This window comes from Nicrophorus vespilloides, unplaced genomic scaffold (assembly GCF_001412225.1).
Source record: "Nicrophorus vespilloides isolate i.1.1-1 unplaced genomic scaffold, Nicve_v1.0, whole genome shotgun sequence".
Lineage (NCBI taxonomy): Eukaryota > Metazoa > Arthropoda > Insecta > Coleoptera > Silphidae > Nicrophorus > Nicrophorus vespilloides.
This window is the reverse complement of record NW_017100105.1, coordinates 92,583-113,621: the sequence shown is the minus strand read 5'-3', so window position 1 is coordinate 113,621 and position 21,039 is coordinate 92,583. Positions and strand designations below refer to the sequence as shown.

At 44.2% G+C, this 21,039-nt stretch overlaps 1 protein-coding gene across 1 annotated transcript in view; it reads left to right on the top strand.

Annotated features, from left to right (window-relative positions):
- The window catches only part of LOC108568234, a 111,608-nt gene that overhangs the window by 34,177 nt on the left and 56,392 nt on the right, over positions 1-21,039 (top strand). Inside the window, 22 exon segments of the mRNA XM_017929198.1 lie at positions 1,285-1,416; positions 1,862-1,977; positions 2,063-2,318; positions 2,477-2,719; positions 3,124-3,377; positions 3,443-3,803; positions 3,861-4,229; positions 4,285-4,794; positions 4,860-5,738; positions 5,798-6,091; positions 6,156-9,209; positions 9,269-9,425; positions 9,485-10,002; positions 10,070-10,987; positions 11,057-11,239; positions 11,296-12,321; positions 12,378-13,307; positions 13,365-13,502; positions 15,029-15,814; positions 17,801-17,944; positions 18,018-18,095; positions 18,157-18,240. Of these exon segments, the coding sequence (XP_017784687.1) occupies positions 1,285-1,416; positions 1,862-1,977; positions 2,063-2,318; positions 2,477-2,719; positions 3,124-3,377; positions 3,443-3,803; positions 3,861-4,229; positions 4,285-4,794; positions 4,860-5,738; positions 5,798-6,091; positions 6,156-9,209; positions 9,269-9,425; positions 9,485-10,002; positions 10,070-10,987; positions 11,057-11,239; positions 11,296-12,321; positions 12,378-13,307; positions 13,365-13,502; positions 15,029-15,814; positions 17,801-17,944; positions 18,018-18,095; positions 18,157-18,240 (11,430 nt within the window).

Genomic DNA, 21,039 nt, shown 5'->3' with positions numbered 1-21,039 from the left:
CTGTCGCTACTTGACAAGTACTGTGTTGTGTGTACACTATTAGTACTTGTCACTAACAGATAGCGAATGTATAAAATATTTGAGTTAGTAGTTGACTACATCTTACTTGGCAAGTATCACGTAAAACGTACTGTTTTAGTTTGATATTTAACTTATATTTCACTGATAGATCCAATTGGAGATTCAACGTATCGTTCGTTGTGTGTATGTATGTGAGCGCGCGAGAAATATCGCATGAAATTGCTGACCTTGATTCGGCCGCGATCGCATTGTGTGAGAGACTCCAATTAGCGCTAATTAGAACCGTTAATGAGGGCGCGTACACATCGTAGATGCATCTTCTTCGTAAGGATTCGTATTTGTATTTATTTGCTTCGCGGTTTTCGGTTGTGGTATGCATATCGGGTGGAACAGTTAGGCGGCGGTATTCGAGAGGGGAAATTGGGATACATGATGATGATGATGATCATCATCATGGGATGGCGGGATGAGAAAAGAGAGCCGACGTTTATTATATTGTTACAACCAGATGGATGTAACTGTGCTGCAAATCTCCACGCCGCCGCCGCTCTTGTATCATTCGCGCATAACGGCATAAATAAATTATTTATATCTGGTTTCGTTTTTATCTCTCATTTTTTTTTTCTTATATCTTTTGCAATTGCGAATATGATGATCGCACAATGAGAGATTCTGCGTGTGCCGCACCTGAGGCGAAGAGGAGAGAGCACGCAGGTCTAGGTCTTCGACCAATACTTCCCCTTAGGCGCGGGCAAATTGATATAATAAAACGTTATTTATTTGCGTTATTGTTATTATTCGCGATAGGTCTTCCTCGGGGTTGATTTTGCCATTGTTGTTTTGTGTGACGAGCGAGCGCGAAATTCCGATGAACCGGGCCCAATGGGGTGGTGAAATATTGGCCGGGTAATTTATTTATTGTTTACAATGCCAGCATCTATCCGTTCTCTCTCACCCAAAGTGTGTGTGTGTTTGTGTCTATGTTATAGTGTGTGTGTTTGAGAGTGGCCAAGAGAGTGAGTGGAGAGTGCTCTTGGGTTGTTGCACTCATGGGTACGTTGATCTTCTCTTCTCTAACGTCCTCTCTCCTCCGCGACATGCCTCCTCCTCCTCCTCTTCTAGTCAGTCCTCCAGCGCGAAACAATAAATGCGCTCATCTTTCTCCTTCTCCTCCGCAATATCGTCTTGTTCACTCTTACTTTTCACCGATGATGATGGTGGCGATGAGGAAAAAATGTTGATTTTTCTCTCCCCTTTTCGCAGATATAAACGAATGCGACGACCCCGCGATTGCCGCGCGCTGCGTGGAGAACGCCGAGTGCTGCAACCTGCCGTCTCACTTCCTCTGCAAGTGCAATTCCGGATTCGAAGGCGATGGAGAATCGCAATGCCTAGGTATGTATTACTGGAATCATCTATTTTCCTTCTGCGCTTCTTCTTCCCTGGTCACATTTGAAAAGGCCAAACCAGAAGCGACGAACGTCCGACACGCAACAAGACAATGGAAATGATTATTAATGAAATTCATTAAAATTTACTCCTTTCAATTAATAGTCATGTGCTAATATGTGATAAGTTTTTCTACTGGTTGAGAAGTCGCTAGTTTTTTTTGTTATTTTATTTCGCTCGCAATGTGTTTGGAATCGTAGCGAGCGGAGCGAGAGCAACCTTGTTGAGGCAATTAAGCAGCCAATAAACCCATCAGCGGGACAGAAATTGTATGTAAAGGCTAAATTTATGTAAGTCCTCGGCGCCAATTAATCTTTTTACACGTTCCACTTTCAATGGTTTAGAATTTGATTGAATTTCGGGATTTGGTATCATTTTCAAATGTTTGCAGATGTGGACGAATGCCTCATACCAGGGGCATGCGGCCACAATGCCAGATGCATCAACACCCCCGGAAATTATACTTGCGACTGCCTTGAGGGATTTTACGGAGACCCATACGATGGGGTAAGAATATATCATTGGATTTCAGTATCAAGATGACGATGATGATCCTAAATTTATAAATTTATTCGTTACGTTGCGATTGCAGTGCGCCGATTTAGATGAATGCGAATTGTCGAACGCGTGTGGTCCAGGTGCCATCTGTACGAACCTCCCCGGAGGTAAATCCTGCACGTGCAAACCCGGCTACGAAGGTGATGCCTACGGAGCAGGATGTTACGACTCTGACGAGTGCGCTAGGAGCAATCCATGCGGACGGGACGCCCTCTGCACCAATCTCGAAGGCAGTTTCCGATGTGCCTGTCCACCAGGTTTCGTCGGCGATCCAGCGGTTTCCTGTTCAGGTAGTTGCCGCCGCTTTTGTCTGTTCATATGCGCCTCTAATTTTAACCTCCGCTGCTGTTGTTGTGGTGGTTCAAGCGGGGAGCGAATTAATACTATTTTTAGTTACCATATATTATTTTATTAATTATTGTTAATTTGTAAATAACGCCTGGTGCAGATATTAACGAGTGCGAGTCGACGCCTTGCGCTGTTGGCGCCCAGTGCGTCAACACTAACGGCAGCTACAGTTGCTTGTGTCCTGCGGGATACACGGGATCCGGCCAGCAGGAGTGCCTGGACATCAACGAGTGCGGCCTTCCCACAGCTTGCGGCATAAACGCTAAATGCATTAACGTACCCGGATCGCACAAGTGCATTTGTCCGCAGGGCTTCACCGGACAAGGACACTTGTTCTGTGAAAGTTAGTCTCACTTACTACCCCATTACATTACTATTAAGCTTTTTTTAAAACGAACCAATTCCCCCAAACTTTCTTTGTATATATCTAGTTATATATACATATAGTGACTAACTTTCACAACTACAACTTTACTAACACACCTTGTAATTATGGCCTTGTATTTATTTATTTATTTATTATTTTGTAGTTTGTTGTTTTTTCTCTAATTTGTTTCTTTTTACAGATCTATCTTTATTTTTTTTTTGTATTTTCGTATCTCTGTCCGTTTGTTGTATTTCTTTCCAGTCCTCCCTCTTCTCTTAGGTTCTTCTTCTAAATGATTCTTCTTAACAACTCGTAAACATACATCTAACCATCTTTAGACCACAAGAATTTTTCGCATAATATAAACTTAAAATCCTCAGATATAAATGAATGCCAAACAAATCCGTGCGGAGAAAACGCAATCTGTAAGGATACTATAGGCAGCTATGTATGTGTATGCAAAGACGAGTACACCGGAGACCCGATTAAAGGGTGCACCGACATTGACGAGTGCACCAGCTTGGAAAAACCGTGCGGCACGCACGCCATCTGCAAAAACACTGAACCAGGATTCGAATGCTTGTGTCCTCAGGGTTACAGAGCAAGTCCAACCCCGAACATCGCCTGCGAACAGGTATTAGTTATATTATTATTGTATACCGATCAAACTATACCAAATGTGCATCATGTATTCATTAGGTTGACGTTAAAATCGCGTGTAAATCAAACTTCGATTGCGCCAATAATGCTGAATGCTTGGACGATCAATGCTTCTGCCAGAAGGGTTTTGAGGCAAAGGGGGCGGCCTGCGCGGACATCGACGAATGCCTTTCAGAACCGTGCGGCCAATTCGCACTCTGTACCAACTCCATTGGCAGCTTCCACTGCGACTGCGAAAACGGCTTCGTAGGGGCGCCACCACGCGTTCCTTGCAAAGCACCCTGCGAGGACGTTAAATGCGGAGATCACGCTTATTGCAAACCGGATGGACAAGAAGCCTACTGCATCTGCGAGGATGGCTGGACCTTCAATCCTAGCGACATTTCCGCCGGATGCATTGGTACTAAGTCCACTTAATTGCTTAGAAAAACGAATTAAATGTTTTATTTTTACGTAGATATCGACGAATGCGATAAGATGAATGGACCGAACGGACGTTGTGGCTTGAACGCCAGGTGCACCAACACTCCTGGTGGATTTTCGTGCCAGTGTCCAGACGGATACAGCGGAAATCCACAGCAGAAGTGTATTGACATCGACGAATGCGCTAAACCGAACGCGTGCGGTGTTGGTGCGATTTGCAAAAACATCCCTGGAAGTCACACGTGCGAGTGCCCAGAAGGTAGCATCGCCGATCCAGATCCCTACACCAAATGCAACGAAATAGTCACCTGTAAGAGAGACGATGACTGTCCTGGAAACGCGATCTGCGACTCGCACAAACGTTGTCTATGCCCCGAACCGAACATCGGAAACGATTGTAGACGTAAGTAGATGTTGAATGTTGCCGTTATTTTCTTATATAATCGACGATATTTCAGATCCTTGCGAGTTTGCATTCTGCGGACCAAACGAACAGTGCATGCTGGTGAATCAAGAGGCCAAGTGCATCTGCAGCACCGGCTATACCGGAACCCATTCTGGTTGCGTGGATATTGACGAATGCGCCGGAAACCCGTGCCAAGGTGGTGCCGTGTGCAAGAACCAACCAGGAAGCTTTACGTGCGAATGCCCCGGTGGTACCTCCGGCGATCCGTACAGAGACGGATGCAGTAGATCAGAGGTGCCTTTCGGCTGTGATCACGCTGGTAAACCATGTCCAGCCGGTGAACAATGCATCGCCGATGACTTCAACGGCGAGAATGTGTGCATTTGCGTGCAGGGCTTCGTTAGAGATCACGAGACTGGTAGATGCAGAGACATTAACGAATGTACGGAGGTGCGAGATAAACCTGCGTGTGGGTTGAACGCCGTTTGTAAAAATTTGCCCGGAAGTTACGATTGCCAATGTCCGCCCGGCTTCAACGGAAATCCTTTCGCGGAATGCAGCGGTAATACATACCTTAAGTTGTACTCTTATACATTGTAATATCTGTTTTCCTTATAATTTTTTCAGAATGCAACAGTCCCGATTGTCGATGCCAGCCACCGTACAAACTGGTTGACGGTAACTGCGTGCTCGCAGGATGCTCGAAAAATGAGAAGTGCCCGTCTGGGGCTGAATGCATCAAAATCACCGGCGGAGTCAGCTACTGTGCTTGCCCTAAAGGCTTTAGGACTGTATCCGATGGATCATGTAAGGACATTGATGAATGCAGCGAGGATCAACGGGTATGCGGTTACGGCGCCGATTGCATAAACACCAACGGCGGATTTGAGTGCAAGTGTCCGCTAGGCTATGGAGGCGATCCGTATAACGGCCTCTGTGCTCCCGCCCAGAAACGCTGTATCCACGACAACGAGTGTTCGGCAAACGAGAAATGCGTGCAACCGGGAGAGTGTATTTGCCCTCCACCCTTCTTCTCTGATCCCGATGACAGTAACAAGTGCAAGAACCCATGCGAGAGATTCCCATGCGGCATCAACGCAAAGTGCACTCCCAGCGATCCCCCAAGGTGCATGTGTGAAACGGGCTTCAAAGGTGATCCGTTGCACGGATGTGTAGACGTTGACGAATGCTCAGACCTGCCCTGCGCCTACGGGGCACACTGTCTCAACGAGAAGGGCGGCTACAAGTGCGTATGCCCTAAGGGCATGACCGGTGACCCTTACAAATCTGGCTGCATTCTCGACATTGAAGGAGGTACTGTCAAATCCGAGTGCACCACCAACGATGATTGTGCCAACACATTGGCATGTGTGGACGGTACCTGCATCAGCCCCTGCGGCGCCCTCTTGTGTGGCTCCCACGCTTACTGTGAACCCGAAAACCACGCCGCTTGGTGCAGATGCTCTGTGGGCTACAAGGAAGGCCCCAACGGTGATTGTGTCTCACGTAAGTTTTTTTTTAATTTTCTCCTTCAACAAATGTGTAACATTATTTTTTCATTGTAGTGTGCGATGGATACATCTGCGGCAGCGGAGCGCAATGCATCGTGACCAATACGGGACCAACATGCAAATGTTTAGAAGGGTTCTTAGGAAATCCATTCCCAGGAGGCCAATGTACTACCGACCTATGTTCTACCAAGAATCCATGCCAGGAACCACAAATATGCATTGGTGGCAGATGCAAGGAACGATGCGAGGGCGTCTACTGCGGCGTCGGCGCGCACTGCGACCGTGGCTCCAACAAATGCGTATGCGACAACTATTTCATTGGAAATCCTGATTTAATCTGCATGCCTCGTAAGTCATTTGCCTACACCAAATAACCCGGTTCAGTTATTTTCATATACCTTATTATTTGCAGCGATAACAGCACCCGCTTGCAATCCTGCTTGCGGCAGAAATGCACACTGCGAATACGGACTGGTAAATAGCTGCGTTTGCAATCAAGGAACGAGCGGCAATCCATACGAAGGATGCAGCAAAGTCGAGAAGAAGACTTGCAGCACGACTCAGTGCGGCAGAGGAGCAGAATGTAGAGAGTTGCTGAACGGAGTCGAGTGCGCGTGTCCTGCAGGATACGCGGGAAATCCGTACGTGAAGTGCCACGACATCGATGAGTGCTTGAACAGTGCATGCGGCGAGAGCGCCGTGTGTATAAACACCCCAGGAGGATACGACTGCAGATGTAAAGCTGGATACGCCGGAAATCCGTTCGTGATGTGCTCGAAAGTGCAAGGTGGTGTCTGCCAAGATGCTTACTCGTGCCCATGTAACAACGCCGACGTCCTATGTCCCAACGGCTTCAGTTGCGAGAAGGGCCGCTGCAAGAACCTGTGTGAGAATATACGATGCGGACCTAGAGCCGGCTGTGATGCTGGAAGATGCGTCTGTCCACCTGGGTATACTGGAAACCCAAAGGATACAAGAGTAGGATGTACGTTGAAGGGTCAGTGCAGCAACGACGCCGATTGCAAAAACTCGGAGATTTGCTTCCAGCTTGGCAAGGGTTTGAGGAAATGCATGGATGCATGCAGCAAGATTCAGTGCGGACCGAATGCCCTCTGCGTCGGTGAAAACCATCGTTCCTCGTGTATCTGCTCAGATGGTAACTACGGAAATCCAGGTGATCTGGTATTGGGTTGTCAACCGGAGCAGCGCGTTAACATCAACATGGACAAAGAGAAGGATGATGATGATAAAGAAAAGCAAGCAAAGGAAGAATGTGCGGGCGACGGTGACTGCGGCGATGGAACGATTTGTTCCGTCGACGAGAACGGGACCCGCAGATGCATCAACCCGTGTAACTCTGTCGCCTGCGGACTTCACGAAGTTTGCCAATTGGATCAAACAAATCATCCGGCCTGTAGGTGTAAACCAGAATACCGATGGAATCCCGTTAGTTCGTCGTGTGAAAAGCCCTCGGTGCCAGATTGCTCCATCGATGCGGACTGCAGACAAACCGCCGCCTGCAGACCAGACGCTCTCGGCGTTCTCAAATGCATATCTGTTTGCTCGCAGTTTACCTGCCCCGCAAATGCCGTATGTATCGCGTCCTCTCACGGAGGAGAGTGCCAATGTCTGGCCGGATTCACCGGTAACCCGAACGATCGCAGCGGATGCAAACCTGTCCTGCAGAATCAATGTTCGTCGGACGCTCAGTGCTCCGAGCAGGATACATGCCGCCGAGACCAAGCAGGTGTCCTCGCTTGTAGGCCTGCCTGCGAACCCATGAAATGTGGCCCTAATGCAGTATGCGTCGTCAACAACCATGTTCCGAAATGTCAATGTCCACCGGGTCCTTACGCCGGTGATGCCAATGATCTGACTGGCGGTTGCAAATCCGTACCATGTGTCTACAACATTGATTGTCCATCCTCACAACTCTGCAACCGCCTTACCCACACTTGCTACGATGTGTGCGATGAAGATTCCTGTGGCGATAATGCCGTCTGTCTAGCGGAGGACCACAGGGCCGTCTGCCAGTGTCCTCCAGGTTACGCACCTAATCCTATAGCCGACGTGGAATGTTCCAAACTTGATATTTGCACCCCGAACCCATGTCACACATCCGCCATTTGCGAAGGTAGCCCTACCGGGCACGTCTGTAAATGCCCACCTAAACATATCGGAGATCCATTCACAACAGGATGTCGTCCAGAGGGCGACTGTCCAAACGGCGATTCCGATTGTCCGATCCAATCAATTTGTAGAAATTCCAAATGCGTCAATCCATGCGAACTCATTAAATGCGGACCGAACTCCCAATGCACAGTCAGAGATCGTAAGGCTCAATGCTCATGTCCTGCTAAGTTCATACCTGCACCAAATGGAGGAGGATGTATTCGGACAACAACTGCCTGCACTAGTGATCTGGATTGCGGAAATGAAGCGTGCTTCAATGGTCAATGCAAGGCCGTCTGCAGGAACAACGACGATTGTTCGTCGGGTGAGAAATGTCTGCAGAAGATGTGCATGACGCCATGCGCCGGTCACGGTCAGTGCAGCAACGACCAAGCTTGTATCAATGGAATGTGTTTGCTGGGTTGTAGAAGCAACAAGGACTGCCCCAGCGACCATGCTTGCATCAACCATAAGTGCCAAAACCCTTGCGAACGGGAAGGAGTCTGTGGACCCAACGCACTCTGCATCTGTTCATTACACGAAACCATTTGCACTTGTCCAGCTGGATTCGAAGGTAATCCAACGCCGCAGCAAGGTTGCATTCGTATGCCGAGCTTCTGCACTAACACCAAAGAGTGTCCACCGAGGCATATGTGTATCGGAAACCAATGCAATTTGCCTTGCTCAAACACCACTACCTGTGCGGTGGGTGAACGTTGCCATAACAACATTTGCGTGAAAGTGTGCTACACTGATAGCAATTGTCTGCACGGTGAGATCTGTACGAAGGGAGTATGTCAGCCTGGCTGTGGATCTGATTCAGATTGTAAACCATCGCAAGTATGCGTGAAGAACAAGTGCAAGTGTGCGACCGGATTCATCGCCGGTCCCAACACTTGCTTGGATATCGACGAGTGCGAGGCCAAACCATGCCATCCATCTGCTCATTGCACCAACATCATCGGTTCTTATCGCTGCGCCTGTCCTGAGGGAACAGTCGGGGATCCGTTTTTCCAGCCCGGCTGTAGAAAACCCAACCAATGCAACAAGAATTCTGATTGCGCTGAAAATTTGGCATGCAAGCAAGGTAAATGTACCGATCCCTGTCCAGAAATAACGTGCGGTCCAGAGGCTGTCTGCAATACCTTCGACCACAGGGCGACCTGCTCGTGTCCGAACGGATTTTTCGGCGACCCCCACGACTCCAATTTGGGCTGCTTCAAGGTTGAGTGTCTGGATGACGTCGATTGTTCTAGCGATAAAGTGTGCGACATCGAAACCAATAAGTGCATACGTAAGTTATTGAACATTCTTTTGTGAAGTGTGTTTAATAATTTGTATTTTTTTGTGCAGATCCTTGCGAAAACGTTGATTGCGGTAAAGGCACGTGCCTTAGCGATAATCACAGAGCCGTTTGCAGTTGTTTCAATGGTTATCAAATGATCGATGATCAGAAGTGTGTCGACATCGACGAGTGTGCCACCGGTAATCCTTGTCACGCCTCTGCTATGTAAGTATCAATATTATCTATTGTAAGATAGAAGATATTTACGAGTATACATATTTCAGATGTCAAAATACCCAAGGCAGTTTCACTTGCTCTTGCGGCGAAGGTCTGGTAGGTGATCCGGTAACCACAGGTTGCAGGAAACCAGGTGATTGTTTCACAGACACTGATTGCCCATCTTCTGCTATTTGCGCGGACAATCGTTGCAAAAATCCATGCGAGCTGCAAAGTCCGTGTGGAAAGGGTGCCGATTGTACGCCGCTCGGTCATCAAGCCACCTGTAAATGTCCAGCGCAGACGCGTGGGGATCCTCTGGTGGAATGCAGGACGATCGAATGTGTGGAAAGCAACGATTGTGACCAAGACAAAGCGTGCATTGGTGATCACTGCGTCGATCCTTGCTCATTACCAAACACTTGCGGCTCCAAAGCAGACTGCGCTGCCCATAATCATAACGGAATCTGTAGTTGCCAACCAGGATACACCGGTAACCCTCAGTTGGGATGTACCCTGGTGCAATATTGTGCCGCCGATAACCAATGCCCATCGGGATCGAAGTGCAGCAATGGCATTTGTACCTGTGAGTTATTAACTTTCTATAAAAGTAATTCTTTTTATAACGCATGTTCATTTTTATTCGTCAATAGCACTTTGTTCATCGGCAAGAGAATGCATTGGAGATCAGGTATGCATCCAAGGCGCGTGTCAGCCCACCTGCAAATCGAACTCGTCGTGTCCAGATTTCCAGTTCTGTCAAAACAATATTTGCATGCAAGAATTCAAGTGCCAATTGGATTCGGACTGCGAAAATAGTGAGCGTTGTTTGAAGAATAGTTTGGGACAGAACGAATGTATCGATGCGTGCCAAGGAACAGCGCTCTGCGGAAGGAACGCGGAATGCTCAACAAAGAACCACAAAGCCGTCTGCAGCTGCAAGCGCGGATATCGAGGAAATCCGAACGATGAACGTCAGGGTTGCGTGCATGTCGAATGCGAAACCAACTCACAATGCTCCAACGATAAACTGTGCGATCAGTACATGTGCAAAATCGCTTGTCTGGTTAACAATCCCTGCGGTAGAAATGCTCTGTGCTCTGCAGAAAACCACAAGCAGGTCTGCTATTGCCAACCTGGATTTACTGGAGAACCTCTGACCGGATGCCAGCTGATCGATTTTTGCGCAGACGTACCATGCGGTCCTGGAGCTACTTGTATCAACTCAAGAGGCTCTTTCCGGTGCCAATGTCCAGAGAGCACTGTCGGCGACCCGTACAACGAAGGTTGCAAGGCGCCTGTGGAATGCGACGCAAATTCCGACTGCCCCGTTGCGGCTTCATGCGACAAATCTAATGGTGTTCACAAGTGCCGCGACGTTTGTCTTCATACTCTCTGTGGACCGAACGCTGAGTGCATTCCTGTCGACCACGCAGGACACTGCTCCTGCCGCAATGGCTATCAAGGTAATTCCAACGATATTTCCATCGGCTGCCGACCAAAACCAATCTCCTGCAAAGCCACCGCAGAATGCCCTTCGAACACATATTGTTACGGAGACGTTTGTAGACGTAAGTTGCTTTTCTCTATTGTTTAAATATTTTCTTGAGACTAATAAGTATTTTATTTTATATCTTTAGCTACTTGCCAAGGCGATCGTGAATGCAACTTAAACGAACAATGCATCCAAGGTCAATGTTTGAATCCTTGCGAACTTCGTTCATCTTGCGGCATGAACGCCCGTTGCGCTGTGTCTGATCACGCAAAGGAATGCAAATGTCCCGACGGCTTCTCCGGCGATTCAGCCGTCGAATGCGTCAGAAGTAAGTCAATATTTAATTTTATATTAATATTAATTACTAACTAAACATAATTGCAGCACCCTCTTCTTGTACAATCTCCTCAGATTGTACTCCAAATCATGTCTGTAAACAGGGCACTTGCATGCCGCAATGTTCTATCGACAACGATTGCGCCTTTAATGAGAAATGCGTTAGAGGCAATTGCATTTTAACATGTCGCGTAGACAACGATTGTTTCCTGGGTCACATCTGCAACAACAACGTGTGTATCTTCGGATGCCACTCGGACGATGATTGTAGCGGCAGCGAATCTTGCAGAGGAAATGTATGTATTGATCCTTGCAGCGAGAATCCCTGCGGCCCGAATGCCCTTTGCACCGTCTCCAACAATCGGGCAACGTGTTCATGTGGCGCAGGTTTCGTACCGAATCCATCTGCTAAGATTGCATGCGTGCGAGCTCCGGCTCAACCGTGCGGTGAAAATAAGGATTGTCCAGCAGGAAACATCTGCGTGGAAGGATCTTGCAGGACATTGTGCTCCAGCGACGAAGGCTGCTTGGGCAATGAACGTTGCGATCTTAGCAAGGGAGTTTGCAAGCCACTTTGCAGAAGAGATGATGATTGTCCGCATGGTGAGATATGCGAAGGTCTAATGTGTTTGGCTGGATGCAGAAGCGATTCAGGTTGTCCCAGCAATACATCGTGTGTGAACAACGCTTGTATCGATGGATGCTCCGTACCCGCCATCTGCGGAACCAATGCTAAATGCTCGGTGATTGACCATAAGACCACGTGTGCCTGTTTACCCACTTTGGTTGGAAATCCATTTGAGTCCTGCGCACATCCAGTTCGAAGCTGCTCAGATGATAAAGAATGTCCAGCAAATCACTTGTGCTATGGAAATTACTGCCAGCAAACTTGTAAAACTGATAGGAACTGTTTGTCAGACGAGAGGTGCGTAAAGGGTGGATGTAAGAAAATCTGCAACTCCGATGCTAAATGCGGAGAGAACAGAATTTGTGAGAACAGGATCTGCGAGATCGGATGTCGAAGTGATTCGCTTTGTCCACAAGATCAAGCTTGCATCAATAACCAATGTCAAGGTTAGTATTAACAAGAAACATATTTTGCAATTTTGCTAATAATAATTGGATTGCAGATCCTTGCAATGGGGAGAACAGCATCGTTTGCGGAACTTGCGCGACGTGCAGCGTTTCAAATCACGTGGCCCAATGTAATTGTCCGGCTAACTTCCTTGGAAATCCTTCCGTGGCTTGCGTCAAACCAGCTGCTCGTTGCGACGGTAATTGCGAATGCGACGAGATTGGTTACTGTATAAGATCCTGCAAGTCCGACGAATCATGCACATGTGGAGAATCCTGTTACCGAGGCAAATGCCGTGCTAAATGTTCTGCGCTGAACGCTTGTGCCCAAGGACAGGTATGCGAGGATGGTTCTTGCGTTCCTGGCTGCAAGTCTAACAATGACTGCCAAAGCAATGAAAACTGCATCGACAAGAAATGCCAAGATCCATGCAAGGTAAACAGGGCTTGCGGAAAGAATGCATTGTGTCGTGTCTCTGACCACAGGACGGTCTGTTTATGTCCTGATGGATATCACGGCGAACCAAGTAAGAGCTGTGTACCGTACGAATGTAGCAAGGACGAGGATTGCGATAGCAACAAGAAATGTGGTACAGATAGAGCTTGCAAGAATCCTTGCCTTGAACAAAGCGTATGTGGTATGAACGCTCAATGCCACGTCGTCAACAGAAACGCCCAATGCTCCTGTCCACCTGGTTACATTGGTAATGCTCTTATCAAATGCAAACTTGGTGGTGCAGAGGAATGTCTGCGGAATCCCTGTGGCGACAATACCAAGTGCACGGATGTTTCTGGAGGTTTCGAGTGCAGCTGCGCTCCTGGCTGTATCGGCGATCCCCACAAAGGTTGTGTCTGTGAAGCAAGTTTAATCAACTTATGTAGAGACAAACGCTGCGGCGTCAACGCCAAATGCAAGATCGTCAACGGCAAAACGGCACAGTGCTTCTGTCCAGCTGCCTTCCCATCTGGCGATCCGACCATCGAATGTAAGCACCTAAAATTTTATAGCGAAATATACCTAACTTAATTAATTACATTTGTAGGTACTACACAGAAGGGTGTCTCCGATTGTAGGACCAACGGTTGTGGTAAGAATGCAGAATGCATCAGAGAGCAGGCGTTCTTCGTCTGCAGATGTCTGCCGGGAATGTCCGGAACACCGGAGATCGAGTGCCGAAGAGGTAAGTCCTCATTGATTACGCTACGCTACTAAGAAACATGAATATACTAACACGACATATCGTATACACATACATACACATAGACATACAAATTAATTATCCACACAAGATTTAATCATCCAATTAAGTACAGCTTAGCTTAGCTTAAAGGACATTTGATCTCTTTTTATTTATTTTTCTTTAAATCAACTCTTCCAATAATCCAAAAAGTTTGCATATAAGATCATCTTCAGTAAGACTCTCGTTATTGCCGAATCAATTAATTTCTTTTTTCTCTATATTTCATTAAAATTTTCTCTCGATCGCCTCGAATTTATGCAATTTTAATTAAATTGATTATTCTTTTGTGTGGATAATATAAACATATCAAAGACCAACCCGCTAATTAGGTAAATTAAAATTTATACAATTAGTGGTTTTAAAACACACATTACATAATTATTTATGACGATGATTGTTATTTGTTTTTCTCTTTTACAATTTTGTACAAAATTTTCCTTGCACGTAAAAGTTTTTATTTATTTTTATTAATATTTTAAAACAAATTTATGCACGTTCAATTGTGTAATATTATTGTTGGTCCTTATTGTTGATTGACTTTTGTTGTTGTTTTTTTTTGTACATTGTAAATAGGTAAATAGCACATTTATACCACACAAACCACAACATTACCCAAAGAATATTCGAAGAAGTGATTTATGTTATTTACTTGTTCTTAACACGTGATTCTGTCTGTCGTGGAATGTTGCACTTCAAAGTTCCAATCTGTCTGGTTCACATTCCTTTGGAAATTATTTGAAATTTAGTATTCGAAAACACACAACCACACATTCCACTTTATATTTTTTTTTATATATACATATTGTATATGTAAGTAGTTTGTAGTTGTTTTTATATATATATATATATAGTTATTAAGGTTTAGATTTATTAGGTCCAGTATTTCGTGTACTTTTCTTGGTTTAACTTTAACTATCGCCTGATTTCGAAAAGCAGTTTCAATTTTAATCTAGATTTGATGTTTTCAAATTTAGCTTAAAATCTTGGCGCTAGTTTAAGGTAATATTGAGATGTTATTACGAAGTGCTAGGATCTTGGGGGGATTTAAGTGTTTTTGAAATCCCCACAATTTAAACCGCAGATAATGATTTTTTTGTTGTCGATTTTTTTTTGAAGTCAGATTGGGAACTGTGAAAGGAACATTCTCACATTTGTTCTTGCGATTTATATTACTTACCACCAACCATTATTACTTTATTTAGATGATTTGATTTCGGCTGTTTTATTATTTATTCGCTTGTAAATATTGCCGCTTAATTTGAGGCATCCTTCATTATTTATTTATTTATTTTCTATCATTATCCTTTATTATTATTATTAATTAATATCACTTAAGGCATGTGATTTATTTGCGAGTTTTGTTTATTTTTCATTATTTATTTTTTCATTAATATTTGAGTTTCCTTTCACGGTTCTTACGAATGCTTCTCTTTATTTCTTGCTCATCCCCCTGATGTCCCCCATAGAAATGGAATGTAAGAATGATCTTGAGTGCCCGAACGAGAAGGCTTGTATCAACTCCCAGTGTATAGACCCGTGTAGCCTAAGGGGCGCGTGCGGTCTGAACGCGCTATGCAAAGTGGTGCTGCACCGACCCAGATGCTCTTGTCCGCAGTGCCACGTGGGTATGGCGAACACCGCCTGCCATCCGGACCCCAAGTGCCAGCCAGGACAGGCGAGGCCAGCGCCAGAGGTGAGTTGCACGAAGGACGGCGACTGTCCGAATACTCTGGCATGCAACGCGCACTCAGGAGAATGCTACAATCCATGCAAGAACCCTACGTTCAAGTGTAAGGGCAACAAGAAATGCGAGGTGCACAACCACCGCACCACGTGCGTTTGCAAAAACGGGTTCGTGGTGAACGAGCACGGAGAGTTAGCTTGCGCGCCCGACTCCCTCGAGTGCACCCAGAGCAGCGAGTGCACCTCGAACACGGCCTGCATCGAAGGCCGCTGCCAGAGTCCGTGCACGGCCCACAGGAAGCGGCCATGCCCCGCAGACAAAGCCTGCGAGGTGCTCAATCATCAGCCCGTTTGTATTTGCATGAAGGGATGCAACCCCTCGCTCTCGATCTGTCTCCGGGACAGCGGGTGCCCACCCTCGCAGGCCTGCAGGGCCTTCAAATGCGAAGACCCTTGCACCACCTCCAATTGCCCGGAAGACACACCTTGTTACGTGGAAGACCACAAACCTATCTGCAAATTTTGCCCGCAAGGATTCATTTCCGATCCCAAATATGGATGTCTCAAAGGTAAACAACACCAAACCAACCAAAACAAAAAAAATACAAATACAAATACCCAAAACCCCCAACAACACCTCACAAACGATCTACTCTACCAATATATATACAACCACCAACCTCGACCCCCCCGATCTCTCTCTATTACTCTCTATCTTCTCTGAATCCGAATACAGAACAGAACAAAACAAATTCTTAGAAATCTTCACTTTTATTATTTCGACTCTAATACGTCGTATTTTTTTTAACTACTACTTGATTAATTATTATTATTGGTTGTTTTTTAGCACTAATTATTACAATTTGTAAATATTTTTCCCCTTATTTATGTTTTTTTTCTAGACAATGTATATATACTATTATTGTTGTTTATTCGCAGCCGATAACACAACAGGAAATTCCTGCAGATCGGGCGCCGATTGCGCAGCGGCCCACAATTGCATAAAGGGCGTTTGCGTTGATCTATGTGCGACCCACTGTGGTAAATCTGCCATCTGCAATGCACTCGAACACACTGTCACGTGCCGGTGTCCTTCCGGGTACGAAGGAAACGCCTCAATAGAATGTTTCCCTCCCATTTCTTCCACCACGCTATACCCTACATCTATCATCACCACCACCGACGATTCCTCAATCAACACTTCTCACAAATCTACCACCGAGCCAATCATTATATCGACTGATTCTTCAATCCACGCTCATACTGTTCCAACCGTAATCGAAAGTCAAATTACCACAGAATCTTCTGTAACTCAATCTATTCCATCGACAACATTTCAAACTGATAAACCTAAAATTACTATCACAGAATCGTCATTAAAAACTACGGAAAATGAGAAATCAACTCATATGTTCACTACCCCAACTTCAATCAGAATTGAAACAACCACTGAAAAGATTATTACAATTCCTCATACAACTCAGACAATGTCAACTAAAATTACTCAGTCCCCTACAGTTGCAACCGAAATGGCAACTGAAAGTTTGGTCACTGTCCCTCTTAAATCGATGACCACAGAATATTCTATTGCTAATGTAACCTCATACACCGAGGAATCGACAAGTCAGAAGGACTTGGTCGAGTGTAATTCAACGACGTCGTGTCCACAGGACGCGACGTGCGTGAGACTCCGATGCGTAAATCCTTGCCTCCTATACGATCCTTGCCCGAAGGGCATCCGATGCTTTGCGATTGGCCACAGTGCGGTGTGCAGATGCCCCTTAGATCGAAGCCAGGCAGTCGGTTGCAAAGTATTTCCAGGTAATGATGGAAAGAGAAATGATAAAAAAGCACGGCAACTCTCACAGAGGACCCAAATAAAAAAAGAATAGTATTTTGTGTGTGGGGGCGATAAATTATGTGTATGTAATAGCGGCGCATGTTGTTGTTCTATCATAGAGAGAATTATATATTACCTACATTATATAAGCCATATAGAAAGCATAGAGCATGATCACAAAAGGCGACTTGAATACGACTGTCGTCCCCGAATGAAAAAATCAAAATAAAAAAAATGCGAAGGTCCATAGAAACACGGCGACCTGAATTTCATGTTGTTGAAATTGCGAAACAGTTTCTTCATCGACCATATCTCTTCTCTACTCTGTCTTCTACTTTTTTTTGGAACAATCTATCCTATTTATTCTTATTTATTGTATTTTGTTGATGTTTGTTGATATTATTATTATTTTATGTACATAGGATTGTGTCTGGTGATGGGTGTTATTTATTTATTTGATTATTGACATGGGAATGTGGTGATTGGTTCTCTAGACATGTGTTTTAATTGTTGATCTTGTTTTACAATGGTGGTGGCTGTTATGATCTACCCTTGTTTTATTTATTTATTATTATTTTTTACTCTTATTGGCTTTTGAGTCTATTTTCAGCTTGTTTCGGCTTCAGTAGTACGTATAATTACAAAATATGAATCGAAATGCTTTGGTTATTCTAAGGATGCGTTTTTTGCTAATTGCCATTTTCTCTGTGCTCAGATATTTCGTGCCATTCCCACGAGGAGTGCCCGAGCCAGCAGGCCTGCATCTCTGCAAAATGCCAGAATCCTTGCAGCCATTCTAATCCTTGCCACGATAACCAGGACTGCCAAGTGCAGAACCACCAACCCGTCTGTGTGAAAGGTAAGCAAATTGCAGACACCTTCGAAGAAAAATGGGTAAAATGTTCATGTATTAATTAACACACTCAATTTAGTTTCCAAGTGCCAATGTCAGAGACACGAAGATTGTCGATCAAACGATTTCGTTTGTGATGGATGCAAATGCGTCAATCGTAAGTGTTTCGTATACCATTTTTTTCGCTTTGATTCAATCAATATGATCTTAAATTGCAGGAGAAAACCCGATCATCCAAACAGGTTGCGAACACTGTCCACCAGGAGTGGCGTGCGATCCAACAACAGGTGCCTGCATCAAAGGTAAGTCATTTTTGACTCGCAACTGTTCGATTTGAATTGGCATTAATTGATTAATCGAAATTTAACTTTTTTAATTTAAAAAAATAACACGCGAAAGATTAATGAATTCGATGATAAGAGAAGGTATGTGTTGCTGTTTTGTCTGGTTCATCATACATATTTCTAACTAAAACTCATTTCCCATCGAAACTATTCCTTTACAAAAACCCACCCATCATTCAGAAATTAACAACTCCGAAGGCCATGTGGAATGGAGCCGACAGGGTAAAGTACAGTACCTTATGGTGTTTTTTTCATAAATTATTATTATTTCATCGCAAAGGTTTATTTGATTTGATTTCAGCTCAATTAACTGTGTAAATTCTGTAATTACTCCTATCCTTCACAAAAAAAACAAACAAAATCCCATCTCTGCATCTATATACATATGTATCAAAATAGCAACACTTTATTCTATTATATTATATTTATGTAAACTATTTAGTATACATACTGAATTATCTTGGCTGCGTTCACTATGGGCACAGACCGCCCACCTCATTCACATAAACCACATACATACAAGAATGTAAATATTTCAAAGAATCATCTGTACAAATATATCTTCTATATACAAGTATATCACGAGACATGTACATATTTATAAGATATTCGTATTGGTGGTGGGCCCATTATATATTATTGTTGTACATCGTTGGTGTTGGTGTTCGTGAGTAGTTTCGCATGGGTGTTCGCTCTCCTGGGTGTGTTTTCAGGCTTTTCAGGGCTTCTGTATGTATACTCCGTTGTGTCCGAATCGAAACGTCTTATTATAAATTATTTGTACATTTAATTTCGCCGTCGTTGAACATAATTAACTTTTTGTAGATACCTCTGTAACACCCGACAACTTTGTTTTTGCATATAACAGATAATGATGGATCGACGACACCTGCTGCTTTAACCGAGGCACAAACGGTGACATTAACACCCTTAACAACCCCCATTAACTTAGCTACGGAGGGACAGGACGGTGCCACGACTGTCGTGGCGCCCTTCACTTCAGGGCCAACGGTGGCGCCGCCTTCTCAGAAGCCGCCACCTCCTGACAATCTGTACACCTCCGCTCCGATAGATTCCGAAGTGGTTACCGAAGTGTCTGCCAATACTCAAAGAGTAGGCACGCAATCTGCAACGGAAAGAACTCCCGTTTACGAACCAGAATTTGTTACCAAACACGCTTACACAGTAGGAACTTCAACCTCTAAACCAATCGAATTGGAAACAGAATCACCAGATTTACCGAAAACAACTGAAAGATCCGTTATAACAGAAAAAGAATCATCAGATAAAACAACTTCTAAAGACACCTATACCACTGAAAGAATGCATACGGAATCTACGAAACATTCAACATCTACTGAAAAAGAAACTGATTCGCCCATACATTTTATAGAGAAAGTCTCTACTCAAACACCCGTTACCGAATTTACAGAGAAATTAACAGAATTGCCGCTAGATGCAACTACAGGATTATCCACCAAAATACCCAAAGTTGTTACCATTTACGAATTGTCCAAAGACGAAACAACTGAGAAATTCACTGAAAGTGATTTGCATACAACTGAAATATTGTATACTGAATCTCCAGAAACTGAAATTCCTAAAGTTGTTACCATCTACGAGATAATTAACGAAGTTACAACTAATGAAGGCACCTCTGAGAAGTCCACTGAAGGTAAAATGCAAACAACTGAAAGATTGTATACTGAATCTCCGGAATATGAACTACCAACTGAAATTCATTCCACAGAAAAGGATTTAACTGAAATTCATGAAATTGTTACTGAGTCGACTAAATATGTTACAACAAACAAAGTATTTGATAAATCGACTGAAAATGAAAATCAACATTCAACTGAAAAGGAAACCGATTCTCCTATTTATTCCATAGACAAATCCTCAACACAAACACCTGAAATTATTGCCAGTTACGAGGTGACCAAAGATGGATTTACAGTTGAAAAATCAACTGAAACTTTGTACAGCGAGCATACAACGCAGGTAGGATCAACTGAAGTGTCTGAAAAATCAACAGAAAGTCAAATGTATCATTCAACACAGGAAGAATCAACTGAAAAGAATACTGAATCTCCGATATATGGAACAGAAAAAGTTTCAACTAGAATTCCTGAAATTGTTACCATTTACGAGAAAACTGAAGAAGTTACAACTCAGAAAATACTTCATGAAACTGAAACTGTAGAACATACAACCATGAAAGATTCTGAAATACATTTTATAGAAAAAGTTTCAACTAAAATACCTGAAACTGTGACTGTTTATGAGTTGAATAAAGATGTTACAACTAGCAAAGAAATTCTTGAAAAATCTACTGAAAATGAAATGATTCATACGACAGAACGTTTATACAGTGAATATCCAGTACATTCTTCAACTCATGATATGGAATCTGAATCTCCAGAAACCGTATCAACTGGAATGCCCGAATTTGTTTCATTGGACGATCAAACAACTAACGAAGTTACAAGTCATGGAAATATTGCTGAAAAGTCAACTGAAAATCAAATAGTGCATACAACAGAACGTTCATACAGTCAATACCCAATATATGAAAAGGAAACTGAATATACAGAAAAAGTATCAACTACAATTCCTGAACTTGTTTCAATGCACGAACAGACTATTGAGATGGAAACCGATTCTCTCATTCATTTTATAGAAAAAACTTCAACTCAATTTCCGGAAACGGTATCTACCATGGATCACAAGGTAAGTGAAATACATACAACAGAAAGT